General features: G+C 48.4%; 2 protein-coding genes across 2 annotated transcripts; both read right to left on the reverse strand.

Moving 5' to 3' along the window:
• Positions 1-317: 317 nt before the first annotated feature.
• Positions 318-6,346, reverse strand: LOC142917362 (uncharacterized). Its single transcript, XM_076061999.1, has 2 exons — positions 5,482-6,346; positions 318-546 (listed from the first exon to the last, which is right to left on the reverse strand). The coding sequence occupies exons 1-2, from the start codon at positions 5,980-5,982 to the stop codon at positions 400-402; spliced, it is 648 nt and encodes a 215-aa protein (XP_075918114.1). The 5' UTR covers positions 5,983-6,346; the 3' UTR covers positions 318-399.
• A 4,876-nt stretch (positions 6,347-11,222) lies between these two features.
• On the reverse strand, positions 11,223-12,522 carry LOC142917361 (uncharacterized). The gene has a single exon (XM_076061998.1). The coding sequence runs from the start codon at positions 12,510-12,512 to the stop codon at positions 11,268-11,270; it is 1,245 nt and encodes a 414-aa protein (XP_075918113.1). The 5' UTR covers positions 12,513-12,522; the 3' UTR covers positions 11,223-11,267.
• Between the last annotated feature and the right edge of the window lie 3,698 nt (positions 12,523-16,220).

A 16,220-nucleotide genomic window follows, 5' to 3' on the forward strand; every position in this document is an offset into this window, starting at 1 on the left:
ACATAGCTCAGTGCCATGATACTACTACTCAGATTTATGTTCCATTAGAAGTTAAGATTACGGTTAAAAGTCACGACTTACTTGCACTCACTTTACGTCGGTAACGCTAAACACACAAACGTTCATTGTGAACGATCAAAGACAACTGTCTGACGTTGTGACTTAAAAAAGTGTTTTAACAGAAATTCAGGCAATTTAAAACAACACGTCATCACAATTTCTTGGCTGTACGTTCTGTTTGTGTGTAACCAGTTTTCTGCGGCAAGACATAAAGTCAAATTGTGTATACGCACTCAATAAAATGCATCCCACGACAATTGTTTTTGTGGAATTTCTTTTTTAAAACATGAACATTTAAGTTTGTAGTTGGCACGTTTTTAACGCGGCAATGAAAGTTGTTTAAAAGTCAAAAGCCTCTGTCTCTCTCTCTGTCTCTCTCTCTGTCTCTCTCTTCTCGTCTCCACTGTCGCTGCCCGTCGGAGCTCGGCGTCTGCGGCTCCTCTCATAGGTGGGCGTCCCCGGCCCGAACGCTCCCAGGAAGCCCTCCTGTGTGGCAGCAGAGAAACAGAACGAAAAGAGAGCCCCATCATCATCATCGTCATCACACAGCTGCTGCTGCTGCTACTCAGCCCCGAGCTGTAAATGCTCTGCTGATACGCCTGGCATTGTCCTTGTGCTGGTCGCCTTTTGCCGTTGTTCTCTGATCTGATACTTGGTGGTGAGTCACTGGTAGAGAGACACTGGGTAGTGAGACACTGGGTAGTGAGACACTGGGTAGTGAGACACTGTGTAGTGAGACACTGGGTAGTGAGACACTGGTTAGTGAGACACTGGGTAGTGAGACACTGGGTAGTAAGACACTGGTGAGTGAGACACTGCTAGTGAGACACTGGGTGGTGAGACACTGGGTAGTGAGACACTGCTAGTGAGACACTGGGTGGTGAGACACTGGTGAGTGAGACACTGGGTAGTGAGACACTGGGTAGTGAGGCACTGGGTGGTGAGACACTGGGTAGTGAGACACTGGGTAGTGACACTGGGGAGTGAGACACTGGGTAGGAGTCTAGGCCATAGAGAAGACTGCTTCTACTGCTGTATCTGGTGTAGGCCGACCAGTTCTCAAAGACAAAGCGTGTGCACTGAGCGACTTCCGAGACACGTCGAGTAGAAGGCTTCTTATTTATTAAGAGCACACGGGGTGACACACTTCGTAACACAGCTGCACATAGACGATCCTAACACACAGCCCATCTCCGGCATACGCTGCGCCAGCTGTCCGACTAGCGTAGCGGCGGCGGCAACGGAGAGGGTGTTGCAGAACAGCCACGTGGTCAGAGACGAAGGGATCACGACGAGCAGAGACGCAGCCAGGACCCAAGACCCGCTAACAGCCCCGAACCTCTGGTTTCGGTCTCCCTTATATATGCCGGGCGTGGCCAAGCTCCACCTCTGGCCACGCCCCTTTCCAAGCTCCACCTCTGGCCACGCCCCTTTCCAGAACCTTCGGGCTGGTTCATCCCCCGCTCCTCCTGATGTCGAGGGGAAATGGGCGAGGTTTAGGACTGTGGCTCATACAGCTGCAATTGGCTGCTTTGGGTACGCGGTCCAGACCTATCCCCATAGACCCTGGCTCACAAAGTAGGTGTTCAGGCTGGCTGAGAAAAAAGCGACAGGCTTTTGTCTGCAGCATCCCACGTCAGAGAATGAGGCTTACCGCAGCCTTCGCTCGGAGGTTCGGAGAGCCGTGAGGCGCTGTAAGGACGGTCGGTTGTCGCGGGTTGCTAAGGAGATGGAGTCTGCCTCAATGGCCCATGATCACAAATCGCTCTTTAATTCCATAAAGAAGTAACCTGCAGCACCACACTTATTACTATGATTAGGGGAAAGAACGGTGATCCAATCTCCGACCCCCAGGAACGGGTTTGCAGATTTGCTGAGCATTTCTGTGAGGTCCTGGAGGAGGGGAAATCCCTCAGCCTGGAAAACATCGTGGCACAAAGTGGGGATGACCCTGCTGAGGCTGCGGTGCCTCAAAGGTGTCGAAGAAGTCACCCCCTGTGAGTGGCTGGCTGAGGTACCATCTGTTGAGGAAGTACTTAAGGCGATCCAGAGCCTAAGACCAGGAAAGGCAGCGGGCAGAGATGATCTCCCAAGCGAAATGCTGAGCGAGGGTGGCGTTTGTTGAAAAGTTTTGTCCACACAGTACACGTCTTTTGGCGTTGCTGAAACCGTTCGTTGCCCGTCCCGCGCTCATGTTGCTGCTGTGATAGGTTATTGTCTTTTATAAATTTGAATGGCGATCCTTTATTTATTTATATATGCATCTACGTAGTTGGTTTACGTCATGTTATTAGAAATGGCAGTACGGGGATTCAACCGCTAGGTGGCAGCTGCAGCATTGCTTTGATGATCCGGAGTAAGAGAGAGAGAGACGCCTATTAGCATTGGACACGGAGTAGACGACAGAGGTAGCTCAAATGACAGAGGACAATTATTTACTCATTCAGTTTCTCAACGGGGATAGCTACCCCCCCCCCCCCAAACCATCAACAAAAGCAGTGGCCATTTATCCCCGCGGCTGAATCATTTTGGTGGCGCACGCCAGCTTTACCACGTTCGCCGCTTGTTGCAGAAATTCACCGTTCAAATCCGGCACTCACCCTGCTCACGGCTGCCGTTGCATTAACCGTAAACATACGCGCCTTCCACTTGACAGTCGGATGTTAAAGACCTCACAACGTCTGTCGCAAGATCACGCCATTGTGTGCTGCTGTCACGGTCCCGATTTGCCAAATAAAAAAAAATGACCCGCAGATTGTAATAGACAGCACTCGTAGAAGACCCCTATGGCTGAAGTATGGCAGGGGCCTCCTGAAAGAGTCATGATACTCATTGAGGTTGTCCTTGATAAACAAGCGAACACCTGGAATTACACGCAATTTGGATGACTCTCAGCGGCGAATAATATCTGAACCGGTCCTAGGTCCACACTACTTCACAACCCACACTGATCAGCATGGTGAAGTATGGTCAAACAACCTAAATGACCCAACATGGTGTAATCAGACCATTATTCAGCAGTATTTTCACGAAAGGGCTGGTGGGAAAGCATGGTCCAACAATTCCCATGACCAATACTGTTGGGGAATCCTTCATCCAGCGGCGGATTGACAAAGTGCCGCATAAATCTTTACTGGCGTGCTGCATCAGCAACCGTGATAAGCAGTGCATATGAAGAAAGAAACACCTTGATTAAAAAAAAATCTTTAACTTAATTTTTTGCCCAGCTGTCCTTTGTTGACGACGTTTAATGGCGCCGATGCATGTATAATCCATTAACAAGCAAGCAGAGTTGGTGGATAACACAGGCATTGAGATGCCATGCTGCGCAGCCGCCCACCCACCTCCAAGGCAACTGAATGCTGTGTGATCTGTAGCAGACAGTACAGTTCAGCAGTTTTCAAATAATTAAATCGTGGACATTTGTCAATCCACTGCTAGACAGATGGATGCGTCTGTGCCATGTTGGTCACGATGGTTGTATGACCATACTTCGAGGTGGCGAGATGTTAACTACCTCGCCTGGTATATAGGAGGTCGTGGGTTAGATCCCGACCCTTACACGTGTATATTTGGAGTTTTAATTTCTCTCTCATCGTGGTCGCATGGATTTTTCTCCGGGGCCTCCGGTTTTTCCCTCTCCACATTTAGAATCAACGTGCGTTTATAGAGTATTTGGCTGCTATAAATTTCCCCATGATGAGCCACTTTGTTGAGCTATCATTTGTGATAGCCAGATCGTTCATAAAAAAGAGCTATATAGCTCTGGGCCTTACCTGGTAAAATATATATTTTTAATTTAGTTTATATGGTGGAAGCCAGGGACTAGTTCAGATATAGCTCCTCACTGTGATGTTAGCCGTGGCTGGGAGTTGAACTCGGGTTCAATCGTATGGTGTGCTGACCACTATGTATTTTATAGCTTTATTTTGGTGATTTCTAAAACAGATGGTTAAGCCATGTTTCTTGCGGAAGTGCGGAGTTGGCCTGATAACTTGAATCTAACTTGTCTTATGGTTGTTATTGTTTGTCTTGCATCACACTGGGATTTTTGCACACAGCGTTGTAATACGGTGTTTTTTTCTGTAAGATTTGCTGGTTTATCCAGGATGTTTCTGTTGCGCGTCGTCGTCGCTTTAAGATGTTTCTCTGTTCATACTTTGTTGCGGTTGCACCCGACTCAAAGAGCCGCATGGCTCACAGGGCTACACCTAATGAATGAAACTTGAAAACTTGAAACTGCCCTACATGACATCATAACAACAGTCTGGACCACTGGACGGGTTCCGCAGGATTGGAAGGATGCCCTGGTGGTCTCCCTCTTTAAAAAGGGGGACCGCACAGACTGTAACAACTACAGGGGCATCTCACTCCTTAGTGTGCTGGTAAAGGTCCTGGGAAGGATTATTTAACATCGCCTTACCAGGCATGCTGAGGAGAGGCTTGCGGAGCCCCAATGCGGTTTCAGGAAAGAGCGGTCCTGCACAGATGCCATGTGATCTGTCCGTCTGCTACAGCAGAGGTGTAGGGAATTCCAACAAGACCTACACATGTCTGCTTTATTTACCTGGTCAAGGCCTATGATACCATCAGTAGGCCTGGGCTCTGGGTTGTTCTTCGTGCTTTCGGAGTCCCTGACCTGCTGCTCACGATCATGAAGGACCTTCATGATGGTGAGCAGGCCTGGGTAAAACTACGTGGCCGGGAGTCGCAGCCATTCCCTGTACACCTTGGGGTGCGACAGGAATGTCCTCTGGCTCCCACATTATTTAATATCTATTTTGACCACGTAGTTTGTGAAGCCTTTTCATCTGGTACAGATACAATGGGAGGCTGATTGATGCCCGGGTGCAGTCAAGGGATGGCTCCCTATTTCTCAAACATGTTATTGGTGGTGGTGTTGGCGGTGGTGGTGTTGGCGGTGGTGGTGTTGGCGGTGTTGGTGGTGGTGGCGACGTTAGTGGTGTTAGTGGTGGCGACGGTAGTGGTGTTGGTGGTGGCGGTGGCGACGGTAGTGGTGTTGGTGGTGGCGGTGGTGACGGTAGTGGTGTTAGTGGTGTTGGTGGTGGCGACGGTAGTGGTGTTGGTGTTGGCGGTGGCGACGGTAGTGGTGTTAGTGGTTAGTGATGGCGATGGTAGTGGTGTTAGTGGTGGCGACGGTAGTGGTGTTAGTGGTGGCGACGGTAGTGGTGTTGGTGGTGTTAGTGGTGGCGACGGTAGTGGTGTTTGCGGTGGTGACGGTAGTGGTGTTAGTGGTGGCGACGGTAGTGGTGTTGGTGGTGGCGGTGGCGACGGTAGTGGTGTTGGCGGTGTTAGTGGTGGCAACGGTAGTGGTATTGGTGGTGGCGACGGTAGTGGTGTTGGCGGTGTTAGTGGTGGCGACGGTAGTGGTGTTGGTGTTGGCGGTGTGTAACCCCTCACCCAGCCTCCCTGCTCCATGAACCACGGCTTGCGTGTGATCAACAGCACAGCGGCCACCGCGTCCGTCAAGGGCCACGACTTCTCCAAGTCGCCCAGACGACCGGAGGCCCTCAAGCTCTTCACGAGCAGCGCGCAAAACACCACCATGGACAGGACGCCTTCCCAGTTCATGGGCCCGCCGGCGAGAACCTTCCAGGCCATGGTCACGACCAGCCGGAGCGGCTCCGCCTCCCTCGCCAGCTCCTCCGTGCGGCTCGCCAAGTCCGGGATGGAGGCTTCAAGCTGAGCGAGCAAGATGTCCCCTTGGGTGTCGAGCACCTCCTGCAGCTGCTCCACACGCTGCCGGACGAGCCGCTGGGAAGCCTGGAGCTCCGACTGCAACTCCTGCGCCTGCCGCCGCAGTTGCTGCACCTGCCGCCACAGTTCCTGCCAGTTCTTGAACTGCCGCAGCTGCTCAAACTGCTCGTGCTGCGTCAGCTGCAGCTGCTTGAACCGATGCATTAGCTGTAAGTCCTGGAGCCGATACTGCTCCTGCACCTCCTGGAGCTGCTGCTCCTGCACCCCCTGGAGCTGCTGCCGCTCCTGCTGGAGCCGCCGCACGAGCTGCTGTTGCTGCTGCACCTGCTCAAGCTGCTCCTGCACCTCCTGCACATGCTGGAGCTGCTGCTGCTGGAGATTCTCCGCCCGCTGCTGCTGTTGCTGCTGCGCCAGCTGGAGTTGTCGCTGCACCTTCGGGAGCTGCTCCTGCAACTGCTGAAGCTGCTGCTGGTGGTGCTGCTGCAGTCCCTGCTGCACAGGCTGCTGCTGCAGTCCCTGCTGCACAGGCTGCTGGTGCTGCTGTCCCTGCTGCACGGGCTACTGGTGCTGCTGGTGCTGTCCCTGCTGCACGGGCTGCTGCTGCAGTCCCTGCTGCACAGGCTGCTGGTGCTGCAGTCCCTGCTGCTGGTGCCGCTGCTGCTGTCCCTGCTGCACAGGCTGCTGGTGCTGCTGCTTGTGGAGCTGCCGCCGCTGCTCCGCCTGTTCTGTCAGGTGAGCCACGTAGCCGGAGATTAGATCGGAGGTTACGACGGTCAGCAGCTGCATCGCTTCATCCTCCTCCTCCTCCTCGCCGCCGCAGCCACCGACCCTCGCCTGAATCCCACCTGCAGAATGCGACGCGGCATGGGCAGAGGCCGCAGGCTGCATGGCGGTGTAGGCCTCAGTGGCGGGCGTTGACGTCGTTGTTGCTGATTCTGCTGCTGCGGGGTCGTTGATGTCGCGAGGCAACTGAGAAGGTGGAGGAGGGGGACGAGGTGGAGGTAGAGGAGGCAGAGGAGGTGGCGACTTCGTGCCTCGCTGGGAGCTGTTTGTCTTCTCCCTCCATTCACATTTGGTTCTCGGTGATGGCGTAGGATCGATCCGTGGATCTATTCGGTATCGAGGGAAATCGATTCCTCCACGCGATAACGTTCGAATCGACTTCGATTGCAATCCGTCGGTCGATTTTGACCTCGATTCACGATCCGCACGCGAGGGGGCGGGGCCAAGTGGGTCGACGTACAGTGCAAAATCAGTTCTGAGACAGAGATCCATAGACTACTCATAGAGACCCATAGACTACTCATAGAGACCCATAGACTACTCATAGAGACCCATAGACTACTCATAGAGACCCATAGAGTCACTGCACAGAGACCCATAGACTACTGATGGAGACCCGTATACTACTGATAGAGACCCATAGAGTCACTGCATAGAGACCCATAGACTACTGATAGAGACCCATAGACTACTCATAGAGACCCATATACTACTGATAGAGACCCATAGACTACTGATAGAGACCCATAGAGTCACCGCACAGAGACCCATAGACTACTGATAGAGACCCATAGAGTCACCGCACAGAGACCCATAGACTACTGATAGAAACTCATAGAGTACAGATAGAGATCCATAGACTACTGATAGAGACCCATAGAGTACTGATAGAGACCCATAGAGTACTGGTAGAGACCCATAGAGTCACTACACAGAGACCCATAGACTACTGATAGAGACCCATAGACTACTGATAGAATCAGAATCAGAAAGGGTTTTATTCGCCATGAAAGTTCACACCGACACGGAATTTACTTTGGCAGGATGGTGCATACATTCAACATATAGGAATCTAAAATCTTCAAAAAGTTTTAAACAAGTGTTACTATAATAAGGGTTAAAAGTCTAACACCAAGGGGCTGAAGTACATAAAATTGAATAAATATCGAATATAAAATAGCTTTAAGATATAATTTAAAAAATACAAATAGGTTAACATAGTTAATATCGGCAAGGTGTCATTATGTAGATAAAATGTTAATATCAGTGTTAGCCCTTGGCCTTGTTTAACAGGCCTGCAGCAGATGGGAAGAAACTGTTTTTATGGCGTGAGGTTTTGGTCCTGATGGACCGAAGCCTTCTGCCGGAGGGGAGTAGCTGAAACAGAGAGTGTCCAGGGTGGGAGAAATCGGCCATAATCTTCCTCGCTTGCCTCATGGACCTTGTCGTGTGCAGGTCCTCGAGGGTTGGTAGATTGCAGGCAATTACCTTCTCAGCAGTGTGGATGATACGCTGCAGTCTGCTCTTGTCCTTGGCAGTGGCAGCAGCGCACCAGACGGTTATGGAGGAGGTGAGGATGGATTCAATGATCGCTGTATAGAATTACACCATCATTGTCTTTGGCAGGTTGAATTTCTTCAGCTGCCGTAGAAAGTACATCCTCTGTGCAGTCTGCTTAACAGCGGATGTCAAACAAGCCACTGTGTCACTCACAACGCACATTGCATGTTGGTGTCACGGTCAAAATTGTGGCAATTCCAGTAACACTATCCAGAAACTCCACAAGGGAGATGAAGCGTCAATGATCGCCCCCTACCGACAGACTCATGTCCACGTGCAGGCCGGTGCAGGGCCACCTTGTGCCACACAGGGGCAGCTGCCACTAGGGGGCGCCCTTCCATTGTTTGAGATGAGGTTCGATACGAAACACCGAGTTGCTGAGGCAATTAGGCAAGCGACTTATGAGTGCAAATATGTTGTTTATAACGTAGTGAATGCTTGGGAGCTTGTCTCTCTCTCCTGCTCACAGATTTACCCAGCCCACAGCTCCACAGATACCAGCCGCTCCTCCTGGGCAGGTTCGGTTACATACGGTGCAAAATAAGTTCCAGATACACACAGAGACTCACACAGAGACCCATAGATTATCACGGTTGGCTAGGTATGGTGCGAAAGAAGTTATATACACACACAGAGACCTATGGATTAACACGGTTGGCTACGTACGGTGCGAAAGTTACAGATAAACAAGTTTGAGTCGCGGAAGTTGACCGGGCGCGTGTTGCTACTGACAGTCGTTGAATACGGTTGGATAGACGCTGATAGAGAGACACACACACAGACAAGACAGGCGGACAGACACAGACAAGAGGAACACAGAGACGACAGAGAGACACAGGCAGAAAGAAACACAGAGGCAAACAGATGACACAGACGGACAGAGACAGAGAGATGTTGAATCGAACACACTGAACTTGCTCCATTGAGATTCCTCGATCTTCGCAATGCCCGGAAGTCATTCTTATTTTTATTGATTTAATTGCGTGTGTGTACGTGCAGGCAATGTGGGATATCGATGTACACAGATATGAACAAGATCAGCAGACAAGACGTCTTTAATTTAATCGGTCTCTCCACGAAACAAAGGAATGTTGAACACGAAATATAAATCCCACGGCCTTCGTGCGAGTCCATAATTACTGCAGCATTGCTTCAGTGCAAGCCAACTGTGGACCGGTTTTGGTGGACACTGTGTGTGTACACTGTGTGTGTACACTGTGTGTGTGTACACTATGTGTGTGTGTACACTGTGTGTGCAAGCCAACTGTGGACCGGTTTTGGTGGACAATGTCTCAACAGCAGTGGGGCTTGCTTCAAGCCATGGTTGTGAACATTCAGACGTTAATCAGCAAGGGGCATTTATAGTCCAAGTTTGACAAAATCTACGTCAACACGTAAGACAAAATTAGAATTCGTGTTGTAGAGAATGTATCTCCTCTACGTGTAACTTTAAGGTGGTATGCCTTGTAACTGATGAATGATCCGAGTGTGCTTCCTATGTCAAAGACAATGAGTTGCTCCAGATGCTTCCTGAAACACAAAAGTACCCTTTGACCTGTATCACAAGAACAACGGGTCTCACCTGAGTTATCTGTACAGGTTACTTCCAAAAACACACACACTTTGTCCTAACATCACTTATTCAATGTTTGACCCTTATAAAAAATAAAGTGATGCATGTACACACAAAATCAGACAAGTGTTCATTCTAAATTTCGATTTAAAGCTTTCGTGACTGCAAGGATTCATCTTAAGTCACGTAGAATGAGAACAATATAAGAAATTAATAAAATAACACAATAAAGCAATTTCTATGACCAGTCTATTTCTATGATCAGTCACAAGCTAATCACTCAGCTATTTCAATGCTAAATTCTCCTGTTTTATATGTAAACCCCTTTGTCAAGGTGCCTCACCTCTCTAAACCAGCTTAAAAGACGCTACGAATCTTAACGTTCATTGAAGCTCTGTCGTCCCGACAGGTTTGTTCCTTTCACCTGAAGGCCACTTGTGTTGTGGCCGAAACGTCGTGAGAATTTCATTGTGTTATTTTATTATTTTATTCTCATTCTACGTGACTTCACCGAAAGAACCAAAGAAGATGTTCATTCTAAATTATTGACTGGAATTTTAACAAAATTTAATTACTGCAGTGAAATCTACTGCATCAGATAACATCTGATTAAAAAGCTATTTAAAAAAAATATGCACCATCTGCTTAACAGTGGATGTAAAACATACTATTGTCATTCAAAACGAGTAGGCCCTTGCATGCTGGCGAATTCTAACCATTAGCGACAAATTACACAACTGAGATGAAACATCAATCATCGCCCCCTACTGACAGCCTCTTGTTCACATACTCTTTGGTTCTTTAAGTAAAGTCAAGTAGGTAGAAAAAATAATAATAGATCACGACGTTTCGATCGTAACACAAGCGGTCGTCCTCAGGCGGAAAAAAAACAAAGTAAATGCAGGCCGGTGCAGGGCCACCACCCTGTGCCACACAGGGGCAGCTGCTACTTGGGGATGCTCTTCGAGTGTTTCAGACGAGGTACAAAACTCCGAGTTGCCGAGGCGATTAAGCAAGCACCAAGTAAATGCAATTATTATGATAACATAGTGAATGCTTGGGGGCTTCTTGGCTCTCGCTCCTGGCTAGAGATCTCCCCAACCCACAGGTCCACAAAGACTGGCCGCTCGCCCTTACTCTGCAGGTTGAACCTAAGAACTGAGTGTTCAACTTCACATTCTTGTCATTAAAGGCCTGTGACAAAGGTGCATCCATTGTAGCGACATTGTCTCAAGCTTACACATCTACCGGGTCTCCACTTGACTTTGAATTGTCTCGGAAGAAGTCCACCCACACCTCCACTTCCACAAACTGCTGGGAGTTGCCTCGCTCTGCCTCACAGTCAGAATTCTCCTCCTGCTTCACGTTGTCTCCATTGATGTGAAGGTCCCATTTTGGAGTTGAATCTTCATCTTCACATTTCACTTTCACTTCTTCGCTCTTCACCATCACTTCTTCCCTCTTCACCATCACCTCTTCATATTTCACCTCGATACCTTTAAAAGTGTCCAAGCTGGGATTTTCGTCCGGTTCTTGTTTCATGAGGGATGGGCTTATTGTGGCACTTTGACTTTCACAAGCTGATTTCAGACTCCACTCCTTGCAGATCTTCTGATGCTTCCGTGTTCTCTGGTGTACTTGAAGATTTTATGAATGTGCAAACGCCTTCCCGCAGAGTGCACCTGAAGGGTTTCTCTCCCGTGTGTGTTCTCTGGTGTACTTTAAGATGTGGTGACTGTGAAAACGCTTTCCCGCACAGAGTGCACCTGAAGGGTTTCTCTCCCGTGTGTGTTCTTTGGTGTACTTGAAGATGTGATGACTGTGCAAACATCATCCCACACACACTGCACTTGAAGGGTTTCTCTCCCGTGTGTGTTCTCTGGTGTCTTTGCAGATTTGATGAATGTGCAAACGCCTTCCCACACATCGTGCACCTGAAGGGTTTCACTCCCGTGTGTGTTCTCTGGTGTGTTAGAAGAGCAGATGAATGTGCAAACGCTTTCCCACACACAGTGCACTTGAAGGTTTTCTCTCCCGTGTGTGTTCTCTGGTGTATTACAAGAGCAGATGAATGTGGAAACGCCTTCCCACACACACTGCACTTGAAGGGTTTCTCTCCCGTGTGTGTTCTCTGGTGTGTTACAAGAGCAGATGAACGTGCAAACGCCTTCCCACACACAGTGCACTTGAAGGGTTTCTCTCCTGTGTGAGTTCTCTGGAGGGTTTGAACAACTGATGGCCATGCAAATGCCTTCCCAGGCACAGTGCACTTAAAGGGTTTCTCTCCTGTGTGTGTTCTCTGGTGTACCTGAAGATGTGGGGACTGTGAAAATGCCTTCCCACACACAGTGCACTTGAAGGGTTTCACTCCCGTGTGTGTTCTCTGGTGTGTTACAAGAGCGGATGAACGTGCAAACGCCTTCCCACACACACTGCACTTGAAGGGTTTCTCTCCTGTGTGTGTTCTCTGGTGTTCTTTAAGAACAGATGACTGTGAAAATGCCTTCCCACACACAGTGCACTTGAAGGGTTTCTCTCCCGTGTGTGTTCTCTGGTGTATTTTAAGAGCAAATGACCGTGCAAATGCCTTGTTACACACAGTGCACTTGAAGGGTTTCTCTCCCGTGTGTGTTCTCTGGTGTCTTTGCAGCTGTGATGAATGTGCAAACGCCTTCCCGCACATCGTGCACCTGAAGGGTTTCTCTCCTGTGTGAGTTCTCTGGTGCCGTGTCAAATTTCCAGTCCGATCCGTGCTGTATGCACGCTGGTCGCATTGTTGACTTGTCATACCGAGCTGCGCTGACTGCCTTTGCTCCATCAGACCAGCGTCAGCTGCAGACAGAAAAAAATAATATCCACACCATCTACACGTCAGTATCGAGGCACAGAGGAATGCATATATACACAGTAACACGTGACTTACACGTCTATACTTATTCATATATTCATGATGCAGTGAAAACGTTTCCCAAATTCACCACAGGGCTGTTGTGGCACACAATGAGAGGGCAAATGGTTATAAACATGCCTGGAAGCCCTCGTATCTTCAAAATGAATGTTCACCCAAAACTCCCGAGTACACAATTTCAGCTGTCTGGCTACAAAAGGAATATATACGAGAGCTAAATTCAGATGACATAGCAAAGGGTGTTGAAAACAATACTATTTGTGTTAGGCAGAAATTCATAAATTAATGTTCAATCGCAACTTTGAGGTGTGAATCCAGGCTCAGATGTCCTTGAATGCTGGGATGAACAGTTCCGATTTCAGCTGCATGTGCGTGCTGTGTTAACTTCCTGTTTCCATTATTATAAAGAGTTCCAGAGGAAAACAAAAGTAAACTATTGTTACGCTACAACCTCCGTGTTCAACAGAGTTAATAGACGTTACTGCAAACACAAACTGTACACTGTCACTGGGTAAACAGGCGGTGGCGTGTCTAGAATCACGCATGGCCACCTTCATCTGCTTGGCATGAATGCTTCCTCACTCCACCAAGTAATTAATTGAGGATCAACGAACATATCCGAGGCTAACTGGAGTTGAGATGTTAACTACCTCACCTGGTATACAGGACGTCGTGGGTTCGATCCCGACCCTGACGCCTGCTGTATATTTGGAGTTTGCGTGTCTCTCCGTATAGCGTCTTTGACCGATAGACATTGACACACGTATTCTTGTTGATTTCGGTAAAGTTACGTAGATAGAAAATAACAATAACAGATAATACAATTACATTAAATAAAAACCACTTGTGTTGCGATCAAAACGACATGAGTTTTTTTGCTTTATTTACAATTATTTGTTTATTTTTATTGTTATTTTCATTTAATTTTCTATCTACGTGACTTTACCGAAAGAACCAAGAATATTAATTCATGTAGTCACCAAAGTTTTAAGTCAAAACATTCACACACGTAGACAAAGCCTCACCTTGTGTTGTTGTGGGCAGGTCCCTTCTGATAACAAGAGCGGTATAGCAGCTCAAGCGGGCTTGGCCTGCTAAGAAAAGTACGAAAATAAAAACTGCGTGAATATTTACAATAAAACAAAGTTACAAAGTGGCGAGCCGGGTGAAGACAAATTAAACTTAAGCGAGATAATTAAAGTAAACGCAATCAGGCGAGGGCAGGAGGCAAGGCCCCGCGTGGCTAGGCCCCGCGCTGTAAAGTTCCAACCTGGACATCGATTCCCATGCTCGCTGCTACTCAACTGACATCCCTACGAGAGAGAGCGAGGCTCTACCTTGGTAAACAACAACAACAACAACCACCACCACCACCACAACAACCACCACCACCACGATGAGAATTTATCACCTCGGATTTCAGTGCAGGAAGCGATAGCTTCCTGTTTACCTCGTGACGTCACGCGGCAGCAGGTACCGTGACGTCACTTCCGGAGTACGAGTCACGCTCCTCCCACAATGAGCTGCTCCGTAAATAAAGAAATTATATAATTAATAAATTGTGCTAATGTAACCCGTCTCATATGTCGTGGGTGCTGAACCCGTCGCAATAAGCTCGTGACGGCTTTAACGAAGACATTATGTTAATGAGTTGCCGTCACTGGGCGTAGCTTTGCCGAAATAAGGATTGCTACTGGAACGCAATCAGCAGTGACCCAAGCTGAGGTGACGTCACGCTCAAGAGTGCGGTGGAATACCTTGGTGACATGACGTCACTAGCGAGGTACACCGCCCCCTGGCGTTTCACGCCGATGAAGTAATGCTGAGTGGTGACGTCACAGAGCAGGGATTGGAGTTTAAGTTGATTTAGATTCATTTTCTATTGCTCCCTCCCTTGGGTGCGTGGGCTCAGCTACAACAACAATGTGGACATTATTGTGTATACACTGTGTGTGTATACACTGTGTGTATACTGTGTGTGTACACTGTGTGTGTACACTGTGTGTGTGCACTGTGTGTGTGTACACAATGTGTGTGTGTACACACTGTGTGTGTGTGTACACTGTGTGTGTGTACACTGTGTGTGTACACTGTGTGTACACTGTGTGTGTGTGTACACTGTGCGTGTACTCTGTGTGTGTGTGTACACTGTGTGTGTACACTGTGTGTATACACTGTGTATGTACACTGTGTGTGTGTACAATGTGTGTGTACACTCTCTGTGTGTACACTGTGTGTTTACAATGTGTGTGTACACTGTATGTGTGTACACTGTGTGTGTGTACACTGTATGTGTGTGTACACTGTGTGTGTACAATGTGTGTGTACAATGTGTGTGTGTACACTGTATGTGTGTGTACACTGTATGTGTGTGTACACTGTGTGTGTGTACAATGTGTGTGTACACTGTATGTGTGTACACTGTATGTGTGTACACTGTGTGTGTACAATGTGTAGGCACACTGTATGTGTGTGTGTACACTGTGTGTAGTGGGAGGCACAGGTGGTGCATTGGCCAGTCATCTCAGTCGACCCATGGCATCATTTCATCATTTTTTTCATTTTTTAAATTTTTTTATTAAAATGTTAATTTATTTTTATTTTTTATTTTTCTATCTACGTGACTTTGCCGAAAGAACCAGGAATATGGTAGCGCATTCTGTATTTATTGCCGAGGTTCAAGGTTCAAATCCGACAGGCACACCTGGCTACCCCAGTAACATTCACCACAACATGCGCAGTCTGCTTAACAGCGGATGTCAAACAAACCACTGTGTCACTCACAACGCACATTGCATGTTGGTGTCACGGTCAAAATTGTGGCAATTCCAGTAACACTATCCAGAAACTCCACAAGGGAGATGACGCGTCAATGATCGCCCACTACAGACAGACTCATGTCCACGTGCAGGCCGGTGCAGGGCCACCTTGTGCCACACAGGGGCAGCTGCCACTAGGGGGCGCCCTTCCATTGTTTGAGATGAGGTTCGATACGAAACACCGAGTTGCTGAGGCAATTAGGCAAGCGACTTATGAGTGCAAATATGTTGTTTATAACGTAGTGAATGCTTGGGAGCTTAATTGTCTCTTGCTCCTGCTCACAGATTTACCCAGCCCACAGCTCCACAGATACCAGCCGCTCCTCCTGGGCAGGTTCGGTTACGTAAGGTGCGAAATAAGTTCCAGATACACACACAGAGACTCACACAGATACACACACAGAGACTCACACAGAGACTCACACAGATACACACAGAGACTCACACAGAGACTCACACAGATACACACACAGAGACTCACACAGAGACTCACACAGATACACACACAGAGACTCACACAGAGACTCACACAGAGACCCATAGATTATCACGGTTGGCTACGTACGGTGCGAAATAAATTACAGATAAACACTCCTTTGAGCAAGTTTGAGTTACGGGCCGTGCAAGTTGACTGGGCGCGTGTTGCTACTGACAGTCGTTGCATACGGTTGGATAGACGCTGATAGAGAGACACACACACAGCCAAGACAGGCGGACAGACACAGACAAGAGGAACAGAGACGACAGATACAGGCAGAGAGAAACACAGAGGCAAACAGATGACACAGACGGACAGAGA

Source organism: Petromyzon marinus, unplaced genomic scaffold, assembly GCF_048934315.1.
Source record: "Petromyzon marinus isolate PM22_M1 ecotype Great Lakes invasive population unplaced genomic scaffold, UKy_Petmar_22M1.pri1.0 PM_G_Scaffold_47, whole genome shotgun sequence".
NCBI classification, from domain to species: Eukaryota; Metazoa; Chordata; class Hyperoartia; order Petromyzontiformes; family Petromyzontidae; genus Petromyzon; species Petromyzon marinus.